Source organism: Enhydra lutris, unplaced genomic scaffold (assembly GCF_002288905.1).
Source record: "Enhydra lutris kenyoni isolate GAN:26980312 unplaced genomic scaffold, ASM228890v2 scaffoldscaffold105, whole genome shotgun sequence".
Classification (NCBI taxonomy): Eukaryota; Metazoa; Chordata; class Mammalia; order Carnivora; family Mustelidae; genus Enhydra; species Enhydra lutris.
Genome location: NW_019154189.1, coordinates 859,065 through 874,754, shown reverse-complemented (window position 1 = coordinate 874,754; position 15,690 = coordinate 859,065). Strand labels below are relative to the sequence as shown.

General features: G+C 41.6%; 1 protein-coding gene across 1 annotated transcript in view; it reads right to left on the bottom strand.

Moving 5' to 3' along the window:
• Nucleotides 1–15,690, bottom strand: part of LOC111139391 (Cdc42 guanine nucleotide exchange factor 9) — a 157,964-nt gene that overhangs the window by 127,311 nt on the left and 14,963 nt on the right. The window contains exon 2 of the mRNA XM_022491637.1: nt 3,012–3,191. Coding sequence (XP_022347345.1) covers nt 3,012–3,137 — 126 coding nt within the window. The 5' untranslated portion in view covers nt 3,138–3,191. The remainder of the gene's footprint in view (nt 1–3,011; nt 3,192–15,690) is intronic.

Here is a 15,690-nt window from a genome sequence, read left to right as displayed (position 1 = left end):
CTACCTGTGAGATAATATTCATATCATTCATGCAACAGCCTGATTCCATTTCTTTTTACTGATGATACCAGAACAGTGGGCCCCTAAGGTTCTATGGTACTCCCCTGGAGAGATGAAAAGACCATTCAACTATTGTTAAGCAAAAAAGGTTCACAATGATCAAATGCTCATTCTGAAAACAATCTCAGGCAACATGAAATGCTATCTTAATTTCTCAAAGAATAAACATTATTATAGTAGACAGAATATTTGATCTCTAAGTTATAATTTGGGCCCTATCATTAATGGTCCTGGTCTATTATCACAGTCCTCAGTCTACACTTGTGCTATTTAATACAGTAGCAACTAGCCACATGTGGCTAATGAAGACATGAAATGTGACTAATATGAATGAAAATCTGTTGTCAGTATAGAATACACTCCAGATTTCAAATACTTAGAAAAATATATTTATTAATAATGTTCATAATGATAATATATGATGTTCTATGATAATATTTTAGATACATTGGGCTAAGAAAAATATATTAAAATTAATTTCATCTATATATTTTTTTACTTTATTTTTTTACTATGGCTATTAGAAAAATTTAAATTATATTTGTAGCTTGCATTTGTGGCTCACATTATATTTCTACTGGACTGTGCTAGTATAGACCAGTGGTTCCTAACATCAAAGATTCTGATTTAACTAGCTTGGAGCCTGAGTATTGATTTTTTTTTAAGCTGCCCAAGTGATTTATTATATCATGTAGCCAAGACTGAAAACCACTAGGCTAGACTCCATACCATGCATGCCTGAGTCAGCCAGTAGTCTTCTCAAAGGTCAGCTTCAGCCCATGCAAGTGGCTGCTGAAACTTAGAGATACACTTCTCCTGACCTTGCATGTAGAAGCATAAATGTCAGTTCATTAGTAAGCCAAAGCCTGGCTTTGCCATTTGCCTCTCTGAGTCATTCTCCTTTGCTCAATCATTTTGCCCCATCCCTTGATTTACTGTTTATTATAAAAATGATATTTTGGGGTACTTGTGTGGTTCAGTTAGTTAAGCATCTGCCTTTGGCTCAGGTGATGATCCCAGGGTCCTAGGATCCCTGATGAGTGGGGAGCCTTGTTCTCCTTCTCCCTCTGTTGCTTTCTCTGCCTGTGATCTCTCTTTCAAATAAATAATTTTTTAAAATGACATTCCACAGAAAGTGAAATACATTTGGATTGGAATGACAGTTTAGTCCTCCATTTAAAGAAGGATCTGTTAGCCCAAGATACACAAGCTGTTTCTTTATAGGACCTCACACTCATCTCAAAGGGCCATGGTTACTGATGTGTTCTTTCTGACTACCCCTGAGACCAATTCATCAAGCAGCAAGGCTGAGCTAGGACAGAGATAACATTTGAAGACTCAGATGGAAGATGCCACATAGGTAGAGGAAAAAGGATTGGATATTTCATTAGGAGATTCCCAGGACAGAAGAGGATGAGAAATCATTTTGTCCATCCCTCTGCTTCTAAGTACTGTCCTCATCTAAATTATTCTAACCAGATAACAGTATTTCTTGGGTTTACAGTCCTCCAAGGAAAGAGGCCTCATTTAACCACTAAAGCCAGCCTTGTTACATAGACCTTTTGGGGCTAATAAAGTAGTGGTGGTGATAATGAGCAAGTTACTATTTGCCAAGTACCCAGTGTGCGGCAAGCACTATGCTAAACACTTTACTCCCCTATGTGATCTCATTTAATCATCATAAAAAGTCTGTTATCCCTATTCTTCAGATGAAGAAATCAAGGTTCAGGGAATTAAGTCTTGCCAAAAGCCAAGGAGTTGGGAAGTAGTAAAGGTGATATTGCCTTTCAGGTTCTCTGATTTCAAATAATCTGCTCCTTCACTCATGTCACAATATCATCATTGTAGTCTTGAGGCCCTTCATCTTCCAAGAGCCCAAACTACTCTCATCTTTTGTTTGACATCAGTTTTCCTACAGAAGAAACTAACAAAAGATGATAGGCTATGGTAAAGATGATCATAAGACATCCTGATGTAGCTTGGGTACTTGTACTGCTGCAAAGTTGTTTCCATGTGCATGATCTCATTCATTGTGATATCCACTGGGATTAAAGAACTATCAACACCATTTTGTGGATGGGGAAAATCAGAGCTCACAAATACCAAAGAACAGATTCTAGCTTATAATTCGCAAGAGCTGGGATGCCAGGCCAGTGCTCTTACCCTGTAGTATCTTGCCAATTGGTGACCTAGAGGAAACAGAAACTACTAAGGAGCCCTTTCTCAAGAGCCTATTCCATTAAAGGCCAGGTTCTTCATGGCACAATGTCAAAAGGGCCAAGGTCTTTTAAGCACTATCAAGTTGCCTGCTTCCCACCCTCAACACATTTTAGATCCCAGACACCTGACTCAATATAAAATCTGCAATCAGTAAACTGTAGCCCCTGAGAGGGTAGGGAGCCCACAGTCTTATATTAACAGCTGAAGACAACACATGGGGGTATTCACACTTCCCTAAATAAGAAAAAGAAGGCAAAGGAGGCAGAGAGGAGTGAGAAGGGAGGGGAAGGGAAGAAAGGGATCTATAAAAAGAAAGAACAAAAGAGGGGAGACAAGGAAAATAATAAAAGCAGAAAGGAAGAGAGATAAAAAATGTAAGTTCACAGCAATATAGAGTTAAAAGAGTCTTCAAAAACCATCCAGACCAAAAGGGAAGTGATTTGTACAAAGTCACAACAGGTAGGAGGCAGGAGACAGACAAATATGGGGATTGTTAAAATAATCAAGGAGAAAAAAAGAAAATAACTCAAAATTAGAAGGGGAAAGATTAAAGGAGGCCCATGTCTTGGGTAAAAGACCAAAAAAGGGAAGGGAAATGTGTAAGGAGCCACCAGGAGAGATATGAGGAGAAGAACAAAGGTTGGAGAGGGGAAAGTCAAGGGTAGGTAGCCAAGGAGACAGGAGAAGAAAGTGAAGGCTGAAGAGAGAGGAGAGTGAAGGCTGACACTCACCCTCACAAAGCTGGCAGGAAACCATCCCTCCTCATCGTCGATCTGGCCCCACCACCAATCCTTGTTGGAAGCATCCAAGACTTTGATGACGTCGCCAGCCTTAAATGCCAACTCCCGGTTGGCCATGGTGACGTGATCCCATACTGCCTCAGCACTAACGATGGAATCTCCAGTGATCAGCTTAGGAGACAAAATGAGAATGTGTTCAGTCCACACAGCTAGCTACCTTACTTGCCCCTTACCCCACCCACAGAACTCTAGTAGTTATGGAAATACTGACATACTGGTGGTGAAGGGTTGGGGAGAGGGAGATGGCACTAGGAGCACAAGCTCCACTGGACCACAAGACAAACAATACTTGTCAACTCTCCATTAGCCAGTGGGTGGAATGGCCCAGAATGTGAATATGGACTACACAGGCCTCATGTTTTTATTCCTACTCATGAGCTTTTTCCCCAGAGAAAAAAAGAAAGTTCAATACATCTTCCTTTGATGCATCAAGGCACCCCTGGGTCTGGAATGGGTGAAGAGGTTGAAATCAAAGGCTAAAATGAAATTCAAACATATTTGCCCTAAATTTTCTGTGTTCTCCCCCTTGTCCTGCTCCTCCTTGGAACTGACCAATTGATAGCTGGTGGTACATTATTGAACACCACTGTACTCCACCCCCAAGTGGTTACAGACCATGGCATTCCTCACACACAATGGACTCCAGTCCTGCAGCCTCCTGTTCTCACCCACACATGATGCCATCCAGAGAGGTCATGGGTATGAAAGAATATGACTTTCTGTGATGCCTTGCTTCCAAGAAACTCAACCTTGGCACAGATTCACTCAGTGATTTGTTACCACCACCCTGTGAGATACATAAGGAGTCTAGATTGAATCCTGCATTTGATGGATGGCATAATTAAGCCACAGTGAATTTGAGGGGTGAGTTCATGATCACCCAGCAAGGCAGGGGCTGTGCAAAGATCTTAACCCTGGTCATTAAAGTTTGTGACAAGTGGGACTGGGCTACAGCAAACAACAGGAAGACATCTATCCCATTACCACATCACACATACACACACACACACACACACACACACACACACACACACACACACAAACTCATAACACTTGTCTAAGCACAGTGATAGGGATGAAGATGGAGGAAGAGTCTGCCTCTATTTCTGGCTGCCATCCTGATCCCTGTGTTGTTTGTTCTCCTTTTTCCCCAACTGGTTCCAACCTATACAGGCCATCAATCTTCCTGACATTCGGAGAAACAGATCCCAGGACAAAGAACATATGGCTTGTCAAGGCAAAAGATTCAAGAACTCTTTCTCTAGCACTAAATTTCTGAACATGTTCTCTAGAAGTCAATTTTTCTATCAGTCTGCTTTGAGGAAGAACTGATTCCCCAAGGTAACTGTAGCTCCACAAGACCAAAGACAAAACAGTTCAAACAACAGAGAAAGAATATGAAGCATGCATCCTCTTACATAGGTATGCCTTTCAATATACCAACTGGAGGATAACCCATGGTTATGAAATTAACACATAACATACATATGAAAACACACCCACGTACTGATCTTTTGACTTAGTTAAGTAATTATGTTGGTTAGGTAAGGCATACTGGGAGCTCCTCAGCACGGATGCAAATGAGATTTCCAATGGGGTCTTTTATAACACCATCTTTCAATTATCTCATCCTTTACTATTTATAAAGTATTTTCATATCTACTTCACCACTTGATCCTTACTGAATGACTAGGTCTCACTATTACCCATATTTTAAAGATAAGGAAACTAAGGCTCAGATAGGTGACCTGTCATTTGTTCAATCATACAAGTAATAAATTATGGAGCCTGGCCTTCTGATTGCATGTGTTCTAATACCCATGATACCATACTATCAATGCTACAGGGAAGTCATAGAACTCCATCCATAACATCAGAAACCAGATGACTCCTATTTGTAAAGAACTACAAAGAGAGAGATATGGACAGCCACCTTTAGTCACCAATTATCCTGCCTATGAGATGTTTTATTTTGTTTTGTCTTATGATGAACCTGCTTTCTTCCAATTGCACTAAAATTCAATTTGTTCTTGTTCTGGTCTCAGTGGAGAACTGTTGGTAGCTGGCCTTAATAACATAAATCTTGATTTAAAAAATTTCCCTCTTCTACCAAAGATGGGTTCCGACTGGTGTTGTTAGAGCTCAATAAGTACATACAGCCCCAACCCACAACACCATGAAGGCCTGTGACTTAAAACTATTACCTTGGCTTTTTAACCAAAGGTCAAGCATATCTTGGCATCAGTTACCAGCCCTCAGCTCAGGATGCTATCTGTGATGCTGTCTGAGGTAGCCTAGGCCCAGGTCTGGCTGATTCCACTGCCTGTGCTCTTTCTATAGTGCAGTCATCTTTTTAGCAACTTCATGTTTGGCTTTTCCTGGCAGCAGTGGGCTCATTCTTGTCCCCATTTAGTCCAGCTGATCTGCCTGAACCCTCAGATCATAGAGCTCAGCTATACCCTAGACAAGGACAATCTAGGATTCATTGGCTATAAACCAACTGGTAATCCTGTTGTCAGGGCCTACATGGAATCAAAAGCAGTCAGAACTAAACAGCATTTCAAAGGTTATCACCCTTAAGCCATTTCATAGATCAGGTACAATATAGCAAGAGAACTTGCCTGCAGTCATCAGATGGCCAGCTTCCTAGATCATGCTTTCCTCAAAGTAACACTATAGATAGAGAAGGTAGAAAAGAACACCTGGATTTAAGATCTTCCTCTGCTACTTGCTAAAGGTGTGATGATAATGATGATGATGTTATTAGCTAGTATGGAGTACTTGTTATATGTCAGGCACTAGTCCATGAACTTCACACACATTAATTCATTAAAGCCTCACAGCAGCTCTTTGAGGAAATAGTATTATTATTCCTATCTTAGAGGTGAGGATACTGAAGCTCAGAGACATTAAATAATTTTCCAAAATTTACACAGACAATAAGTATTAAAGACATAATTCAAATGCAGCTACAGTATGGCTCTAGAGTATCTGCTCTTACAAATTATGGTGCCACTGAGTCAGTTTATTTACCTGTTAAACAATAATGAACAAAGAGTTGATGGATATGTGTGCAGACATGAGAGAAGAGTAATCCAGAAGAGGCTGGTAGCTGTATGGGGCTCCTGTAGTCTCCAATCACAAATATAAGCAGGAATAAGGGTATGTTACATGCCTATCCTCTGAGTTGTTTTAAAAGTGAATTAAAACTGGAAGGTATTATGCTCCGTGAAATAAGTCAGTCAGAGGAAGGCAATTATATGGTTTCACTCACATGTGGAATATAAGAAATAGTGCAGAGGATAAAACTGAATGGGAGGAAATCAGGAAGACAGCAAGAGAACATGTGATGTAACACTGAAGATAGACCTTAAAGAATGGGTAGGATTGTAACAGATATAGGAGGGAGAAGGAAAGGCATTTGAGGCAGAGCAATGAGGAATGAGATTACATAAAGTCTCATAGGTAAAGACTATAGGGAATTTGATGGCAAACAGGTAGTAGAGTTTGGAAAAGGCTGGGAAGAAGGGGTTGGGGGAGTTGGGGAAGGAGAGATGGAAAGCTAGGCTGGAGTCCTTTTTGAAGGCTCTTTAATCTGAGGAAAAGGAGGAAGTCAAAGTTGACTTGAAGGTGAAGGTGGCATTTCAAGCCAAAGTGGGATAATTAAAGCATGAGGTTAAGTTACACGAAGAAATGCTGGTTTGGGAGGGGGGAAAAGAGATGACAAATTTTCTATTCAGTGTGTTGAATATAGAGAGCCATCAGGATATTCAGGTAGATTTGAAGTTCGAGAGATGTCAGGAGAGATTGGTTGTATAGGTTTTGGGGTCAATGGCCCAGAAATTGTGGAAACCAAAGAATTTGCCCTGTAAGAAAATCCTAAGAAAGACCAGAAACCTAGGGAAACAGCAGTAATGGAAGGTCAGGAAGAGAAGAGGAGCCAGAAAAACAAACCAAAAGAAGCTCTCAGCACATAACTAGGATACCAAGGAGTGTAATCTCACGAAAGTGAGTTTTAAGTAAGAGTTTTAAGAGTTTTAAGTAGCAGGAGCTGATCATATTATCATATAGTACAGAGCTATAAAAGGAAAAAAGACAAGAAAAGGCCATTTGGGAGTGGCTCTATCAGGGGTTAAATTCTTTATATCTTAAACTGTTTTATACTCCCCTCCCAGCAAAAGCCTTAATTTTCCAATTATCCCCACCCCTTCATCCTGCAAGCCCAACATAAAGCCAGGAGATGGTGCTGAGTTACTCCAGCAAGGTACCCAAGTAGCTCCTGGCCTTGGGAAAGTGCTGATGTAACTTCTAACAAAATAATTCCTAATCCCCAGGACATTTCAGGTATAGCACCAAATATAGGTTGACTCTTGCTCAGACTTGTCAGTGAGTGGGACACACAGTGTTCTGCACCCCTACACCAAAGACACTTTTGGATATGAATGAGACAATGGGGAGGGGTAAGTCATAATATTTTTCTTTTTTCTTTTTTTTTTTTAAAGATTTTTATTTATTTATTTGACAGACAGAGATCACAAAAGGCAGAGAGGCAGGCAGAGAGAGAGGAGGAAGCAGGCTCCCTGCTGAGCAGAGAGCCTGATGCGGGGCTCGATCCCAGGACCCTGGGATCATGACCTGAGCCGAAGGCAGAGGCTTTAACCCACTGAGCCACCCAGGCGCCCCCATAATATTTTTCTTAAAAGAGGAATGAGATCCTTTTTTGTCTAGATTTCCCAGGATAATCCTAATTTCAAATATTCTATCCCATTGATACTATAAGTAGATACATCTGTTATCAGACCTATGTTCCCTGATTTTTACCCTGAAAATGTGACCACCGTACCCTGGAGGCACTGACCTCTAAGAGATTGTCTTCTAAGCCTGGTCTCTGGTCAACAATGTGGCATGTGTCTACAGCTAACTTGGAGTGGCCTGTGGACCATTTCAGGTGGAAGGAAAGAAGGCAGGGAAGAAGTGACAAAGTAAATTGGGGAGGAAGGAAAACTTGTATTTGTTAAAAACACATCTCAGGCATTGGGCAAGGGGCTTTGTGATCTCAGCCTCCATAACTCTCCAAGGTAAGCCTTAATATTCCCATATTTACTGAAGATAACCTGTGACCTTGACAAAATAGCCCCCAGTAACCCAGTTAGTAGATGGTAGAACAGATTTGAATCTTTAGTAGGCCTTACTCTATTCTATAGCTTGGCTTTTGCCAATCTCCCACAAGAAAGCAAAGAGAGAAGGCTCCCAGCTGGTTTCTCTTTCCAGGGATACCAGCCCACCCTGTGAATGACCTTCAGTAGTAGTTCTTGACTTCTTGGAGGGCTTGTTAAAACACAGATTACCAGGCCCCCCAAGTCTAAGTGTCTTATTCAGTTGGTGTCTATTTAAAATTTTATTTATTTGAGAGAATGAGACAGCAGAGTGAGAGAGAGAGAATGAATTGGGGGGCAGGGGCACAGGGAGAGGGAGAAGCAGACTCCCCACTGAGCAGGAAGCCTGCCTCAGGACTCAATTCCAGGACCCCGGGATCATGACCTGAGCCAAAGGCAGATGCTTAACCGACTGAGCCACCCAGGAGCCCCTAATTCAGTTGATCTTAAGCATGACTTGAGAGGTTGCATTTCAAACAAGTCTCCAGGTGATGCCTATGTTGCTGGTTTAGATACACACTTGGTGAACCAGTGCTCTGGAGGACCTTCATAGTTTAGGCTCATCCTTGCCTCTCCTGATGTCTCATTTTTCCCAGGGATCCCCATGCCACCCTGTAGGTTGGGCTCCCTGCCTAACCGAAAGGTTTTCCTCAGTGGTTGTTATATCTGAGAAAGGATATTTTGGGTCATGTAAGGAGAACTCCCAATGGCAGGCCTTGCCAATATACAAAAAAAGGTGGGATCCCAGTTATCCAGAGCTGTAACAACTCTCCTGTCAACCTTTCAAAGCCCCACTTATAGATCCAACTCTTATCTTTACCCTGGCAGGGACCTTCCACTCTGGCCAAACTGTTTCTCTTGCAGGCAGATGTACTCTTACTTCCATGCCTCTGACTCAGACAAAGCCTTAACCATGGTTAAGTACAGGAACACTAGAGCTAGGCTGCCTCTTGCTAGTTGTGTCATCTTCATCTGACTGTTTGTTAATCCCTAACCTGATGACTCCAGTTTGTATTCTTTCTTCCTTTGCCTCTTTCACTAATTTTTAAGTAGGATAAGAAGAAAATGAGGCAATATGGACTTATTCAAGTTGTCAACCAGATGTACACTTATGAAGATCTAAACAATCTGCTTAATTCATAATGCATAGCAGTTTTTAGTCTCTACAACCTGAGCCTTAAAATCAGGCACGTTCTCAGATCACAACAACAGAATAAGCATCTCTGTCAGGTTGCAGAATATACTATAGGGCTAAGAAAATTATTTATGTAATATGTACCAGGTTGTCTATAGGACAGTCTGTTGTTGATAGGATTTATGGCCAAGTGGCTTGTGGGGTGGGCTGCTAGTTTTGCTGAAGATGGTCATCAGGGAAAGGAGAAAAGATGGCAGGCAAAGAAAACAGGGAAAGGAGAAAAGATGCCAGGTAAGAAAAACACCACTATGAATATTTTTTAAATCCCAAGAATTGACTTTTCTCTTCCCTACAACTTAATTCACACCTGGCTGATTTCAGCTTTAACCTGGATGTTGCTATCACCCATAACTAAATAAATGAATAAATAAATAAATAAATGTATGTACTGAAAGGAAGTATGCAAATATCATCTTTTCATGACAGGATCATTTTTTCCTACTTTGTTCGTATGATTTGTGAGTCACTGTGCACCGGCTTCCTTCAATGTCCCATTGTATCATCCATTTTTCACTTTAAGAAAACGAAAGATCTGAGGTGCCTGGATGGCTCAGTTAGTTAAGCAACTGCCTTCAGCTCAAGACATGATCCTGGAGTCCTAGGATCGAGCCCCATGTCAGGCTCCCACTCAGCACATAGTCTGCTTCTTCCTCTCCTTCTGACCTCTCCCCCGGCTCATGCTTTCACTCTCTCTCCTCCCTCTCTCTCGAATAAATAAAATCTTAAATAAAATAAAATAAAATAAAAGACCGATGGTTAGTTTCAGCAACACCTGGCAGACACAAAACCCAGCTGGATCGCTTGATTTGGAAAGGTGAGCCTAGATAAGGGTCAGGTTCAGCAAGAGCAAGATGGATCACCTGAACCAAAGGCCAATATGTACTTTGGGTGCAAGCCAGCTCATACCTGTCAGGACCTAAAAGTTTGGGAAGCCAAGATAAGCTTCTGAATCTTCTCGCTCATTATAGACAAAGAATAACACCTTTCTGTACTTCTTCCAAAGAGATTACATGTGATCTTAGCTATAAGCGATCAAACATATATGAAAGAAGTGGAGTCACTTGCTTGGTCTGGACCTTAGCAATGGACTCTTCTGATATGAAACTTCGGCCACTAGCTCAACTTGACAGGCCCAGTGAGACCCAGCTACTGCCCCAAAGTTCATGATGTTAAGTGTTTGGTCTTGTTGAGGAAATAAGTCCTTTAGAGAAGATGCAGCCAATTGGTCAAGGATTGGACAGATCACAGAGAAGACAGGTTTCTGGACCACCAATCAAGCATGCCCCTGTTGGCTAGAGAAGTCTCTCACCCAGGGCACCTCCCAATCTGATAAACATCAGCTTGAATGCCCAAAACACTGGAAATAGTAGTTACTGTCAAGTTATTCTGGGATCTTTTGGCATCACCCCAGTGTCTTGAACACATTAGACAAGTCTTTCAATGTGTGGTTCACAGACCTGCTGCTCAGAATCACCATAGAATTTCTAAAAAGCAGCCCAAGTGATCATGGATCATACATCATATTGAAACAAGTGTCTTAAATTTACTAGAGCGAAAGTTTGAAATACAAGAATTTTCTCTTACTGCACTGGATCATTTGGAAGAAATCAGAATCTCTGAAACTCTGTCTCTTGGCTTCTCCTTGTATTAGATTCCAGGCAAGCCAAGGAGTTACAGCAGCTTGTCCAGGAGAATCTTCTTGGTCTACCTTGAGAGGCTATCTGCTCCTGCTCTCTTGAACTCCTACTCCCTCCCACCCCTGCCCTGATCTTCAGCCCTGAGGCCCCCAGTGGCCCTAATGGAAAAATCCTTGCAGTATATCTCTATGCTGTAGTCTAGAAGCAATTTCCAAGAGTTATGCTCAATCTATTCAAATCAGACTCTAATATTCTAAGAGACAAATTATTAGTAAAACAAATAAACAAAGAAACAATGACTCAGCAATGATCACTCCATGAGCTGAGTCAGAAGCATACCTCTTGAACTGGAGGTTACCCTGACCCTTCCTGTCTCTTGAGGCAGACTGGGCTCCATCTCCAAAATATTCCTGCTCTGGGCATTGTGATCTTCTTCTTGGACTTGCTGTCTTGCTGTGGGTACTAAGTTCCAGCCACCCATTAGCTTCTCTTTGTTGCCTTCAAACCTTGAGAGATGGACAGGCCAGACCCAGGGAAGAGACAGGAAGCCCAAAAAAACCCCAACCTCTGAGGTGACTTAGACCTATCTAAGATTCTGAACCTGGGTTCTTGAATTACTTCATGTGGTTCTACTGGGACCAGCCCTGTGATCCTTAACTTCTCTTGGATTGTGACCTGAAGGCCAGCCTTGAAATTTCCTGAGAAGCAGTAGGGGTGGGGCTCCTCTAGGTTTACAGAAGGGGAGCAGGAGGGGGATAGAACTACATGATGAAACTGTCCTCCATGCCTCCCACATGTATAGTTCCATATTCATAAACACCACAGCCAGAGGGTGGGTAGGCAAGGCAGAGAGAAGAAAGGAAAGTCATTTTTTATCCATTTGACAGATGTCGTGTTAAAACATTCTAAGGGAAGGAGGGCTGTAGGTGGGGGGAGGAGCAGAGGGAGAGATAGGTTAGAACTAATGGTTCTAATGTGGTCTTTAAACATAGCCATCTGCTCTACGGTGGTGAGAACAGGAATACCACTTATAGGAGCATTTTGACCTGTTCCTATATCTGGAGAACAGGAAAAATAAATATATTTCAATCAACTTAAACAACCTTGAAGTCTATTAAGCATGCCCGCCCAGGACACAGATTTGCAAAGACTCTGAGCCTTTTCAAAGAGAATGTAATATCCTCCTGGGGAGTCCTTACAACCCAAAAAGGAAATCTGCGTTTAAAAAGCCCATCAGAAATAAATAAATAAATAAATAAAATAAAAAGCCCATCAGAAAGTAGAAGATGGTTTCCAGTGGCTTACTGATTTCCCTCTGCCTATTGACTCACAGTGAGAGAAAAGACATTGGCCAAGGCACTAAGCAGTGCCTTTGATCCCTGTGAGCAATGATTCCCGTTCAGGGATTGGCTATGTCTCTAGCAGAGTATAGCACAATCCTGGTTTTCCAGCAGACATGGTAAGTAGTGGATGGGTGGAGGGCTGGGGTGTTTGGTGAGCAGCCACTGGACAAGGCACCAGAGGACAAAATGGCTGAGTTGGCTTCCCTTCTGGCAGAGGGATGGATGTAACATCTAAACCTAAGCTGTCAAAGAGGACACAAGCACAATCAGACCCACACTCAAGGCCTAGGAGGGATAGAACTGGGTCTTTGCCTGAATAAAAAGTAGTTGTGCTTATAACAACAGAACTTCAAGTAGGTCATCCAGGCTTATGCAAGACAACTTCTGACTATTTAAGCTAGGTGAAGGAGATGAGAGCAGAGGAAGGAAGGCCCAGGGAAACTGAGGAACAAAGCAACCAGTACAGTGCTAGAACTTGAACCTATTCTTCTTAACTCTGTGTCATGTTCAAGAGCTTGACAGTGGATTCTTATTATTGTTGTTGTTATTATCATTATTATCATTATAGATTTTATTTATTTATTTAATGGGTATTAAGAAGGATACTTGTTATAATGAGCACTGGGTATTATATGTAAGTGATGAATCACTAAATTCTACTCCTGAAACCAGTATTATATTATATGTTAACTGACCAGAATTTAAATAAAAAATTTGAAAATAAGCTATAAGCAGGTTTTGACAAGAGACAGAAGGGAGGTAAAAGGAACAGAGAGGAGGCAAAGAAAATGTAGAAACAAGGAATTCAGAAGAGGGATGAAGTGAGATTAAAAAAAAAAAGGTCAAAAGACAAAACTTGACTCTTGATTTTTGCCATGAACTATCTCGACCCAGAATAGAGCTCCAGTTCAGGAATGGCCTTTGGGTTGTACTATCAGAAGAAAGGGCAATGCCTTCTCCGCCCAGTTCAGGCCACTGTGTTCGAGTTATCCAAAGTGGCTTCTATGAAAAGAGTTAAGTAGCACCATTTCCATGTGCTTAAGCACATCACAGTTTCTAAGTTGCTTTCACATCATTTCATATTCATGAGCTCACTGGATCCTCCTAGCAACTCTAGAAGATAAGCAGAGTAGGAATGAGACCTTACATTTTAAATATAAGAAAATATCTCAAAGGATGTCAAAGGATGTCACTCAGCTATCCCAGGAGCAGAGGCTAGAAGAGAACCTAGATTTCCTGACTCATAGTACAATGCTTTTCTTATAATAATAAAATATGGCTGAGTGCTTACTATGTGTCAGAGGTAAATCTAAGTTTTTACATAAACTAACTTTTTGATCCCCATCTTAAAAATGAAGAAACCAAGGTTTGAAGAGATGATGTGATTGCTGGAGGTCACATAGAGCCAGAACCAAAACAATAGTAGTTTTACTCTCAAACCAGTGCTCTTAACCTCTGCTCTCCATGACACATCCTCATGCCCCACAGGGTCAAAGAACATCCAAAGTATAATAAGTCATATAACAGTGAATATATTACCATAAAAAGGAGAAAATGAATATATCTATACATGCTTGTATATCCATAGAACATTTCTGTGGAAGGACTCACTGGTGGCCTCCGCAGAGGAAGCCAAGTGGCTGGAGGGGAGGAGCAAGAGGAACACGTCCCATTGTACACCCACTGGTATCTTTTAGATTTTGACCACATGAATGTATTTCTTATTCAAGAATAAAATAATAAAAAAGGACATGTCTAGAGTCAAGAGAGCTGGGGAAACTGTGTGGCTGCTTCTTGGCAGGACTTTGGCAGCTCACCCTTTCCTATTCACCTCCTTGTCTCTCAAACTTGAAGAATAAAACGTATCTCTCTCATTTTCCCTTTAGTTTCCACACCCCAGAAACTGTCTAATGCCCTAGAAAGGACCATATCATAGTTATCCTATAGGTTTTAGCAGCACAAGTGAAAAACAACACTTTCAATTAGGTTCCTACAGCCAATCAGGGGGCCATAGGAAAATAATGTATTAGTGGCAGGACAGATGAAGAAGACACAAAAGGCCATCTTCCCCAATGTCTAGCACCGAGGCATGAGCTCCACAGATTATTCCATCTCCTTCCTCTCACCAATCAGTCTCAATGTATCTGTCCTGGGTGTTATACACAAACAATGAATCATGGAACACTACATCAAAAACTAATGATGTACTACTGTATGGTGACTAACATAACATAATTTTTTTTAATGTATCTGTCCTGGGCTCAGAAAGGCAAAAATAAACAATCTAGAAAGGCTCCAGGAAATCTGGCCCAGCTCAAGAGTCTGTGGTGTACAAGGAAAAACACTAAATGAGAAAAAGTCAGCCCAGCAGAGATGTAATGTCCACATCAAGGCCAGGTGAGAATCAGCCTGTCTCAAGGGAATTTTCCAGCTTTGGTTCTTGGATTTCCACTATCTTATGCCTCAAGAGCTGGCAAAATACTCCACAGATCAAGGCCCTAAAACATTTTCTCGGATGCCTTTTGACCTAAACCCTTATGTAGGTCAGCTACACAAAGCTTCTGTACCCAGGAAGCTGTGAGGAGGTGGGGGTAGCCAAGGAGGATAACTGCCTTCAGGGACTCTTCTTAAGTAGCTTAAATGGGCAACACAACTCCCTCTCACAACAGCTTAGCATCTTCTCCATTACTTCACAGCCTCTAACTCACACGTGAGTAGGACATGAGCTGCTGTAGAAGGGACAAAAGGTCAGTGTGTCTCTTGTGGGGAAGCAGGGTACTGCTGGGGAAGGCTGGGCCCAGATAGCCGCCCCCCCCCCACTATGTTTCAGAGACAAACCCAAGTTTTTAACATATATTAACTTAAGCTGCTACTGGCAGCTTCCTTTAGCACTGGAATTCTGGCTGGTAGCTTGAAGCTAGATAGATCTGAAAGCCTGGTTTCTAATCCTGAATCCACCAACTGCCTAATCCTACATCATCAGGCTGGTCCCTCCCTTCTCTAGTCCTCAGTATCCCCGTCTGTAAAATGGAGCCAATACTGGCTTAAAAGAAGGACATGGGGTCCATTATCACCACTGCTATTCAACATAGTACTAGAAGTCCTAGCCTCAGCAATCAGACAACAAAAGGAAATTAAAGGCATCCAAACTGGCAAAGAAGAAATCAAACTATCAGTCTTCGCAGATGATATGATACTATATGTGGAAAACCCAAAAGACTCCACTCCAAAACTGCTAGAACTTATACAAGAATTCAGTAAAGTGTCAGGATATAAAAT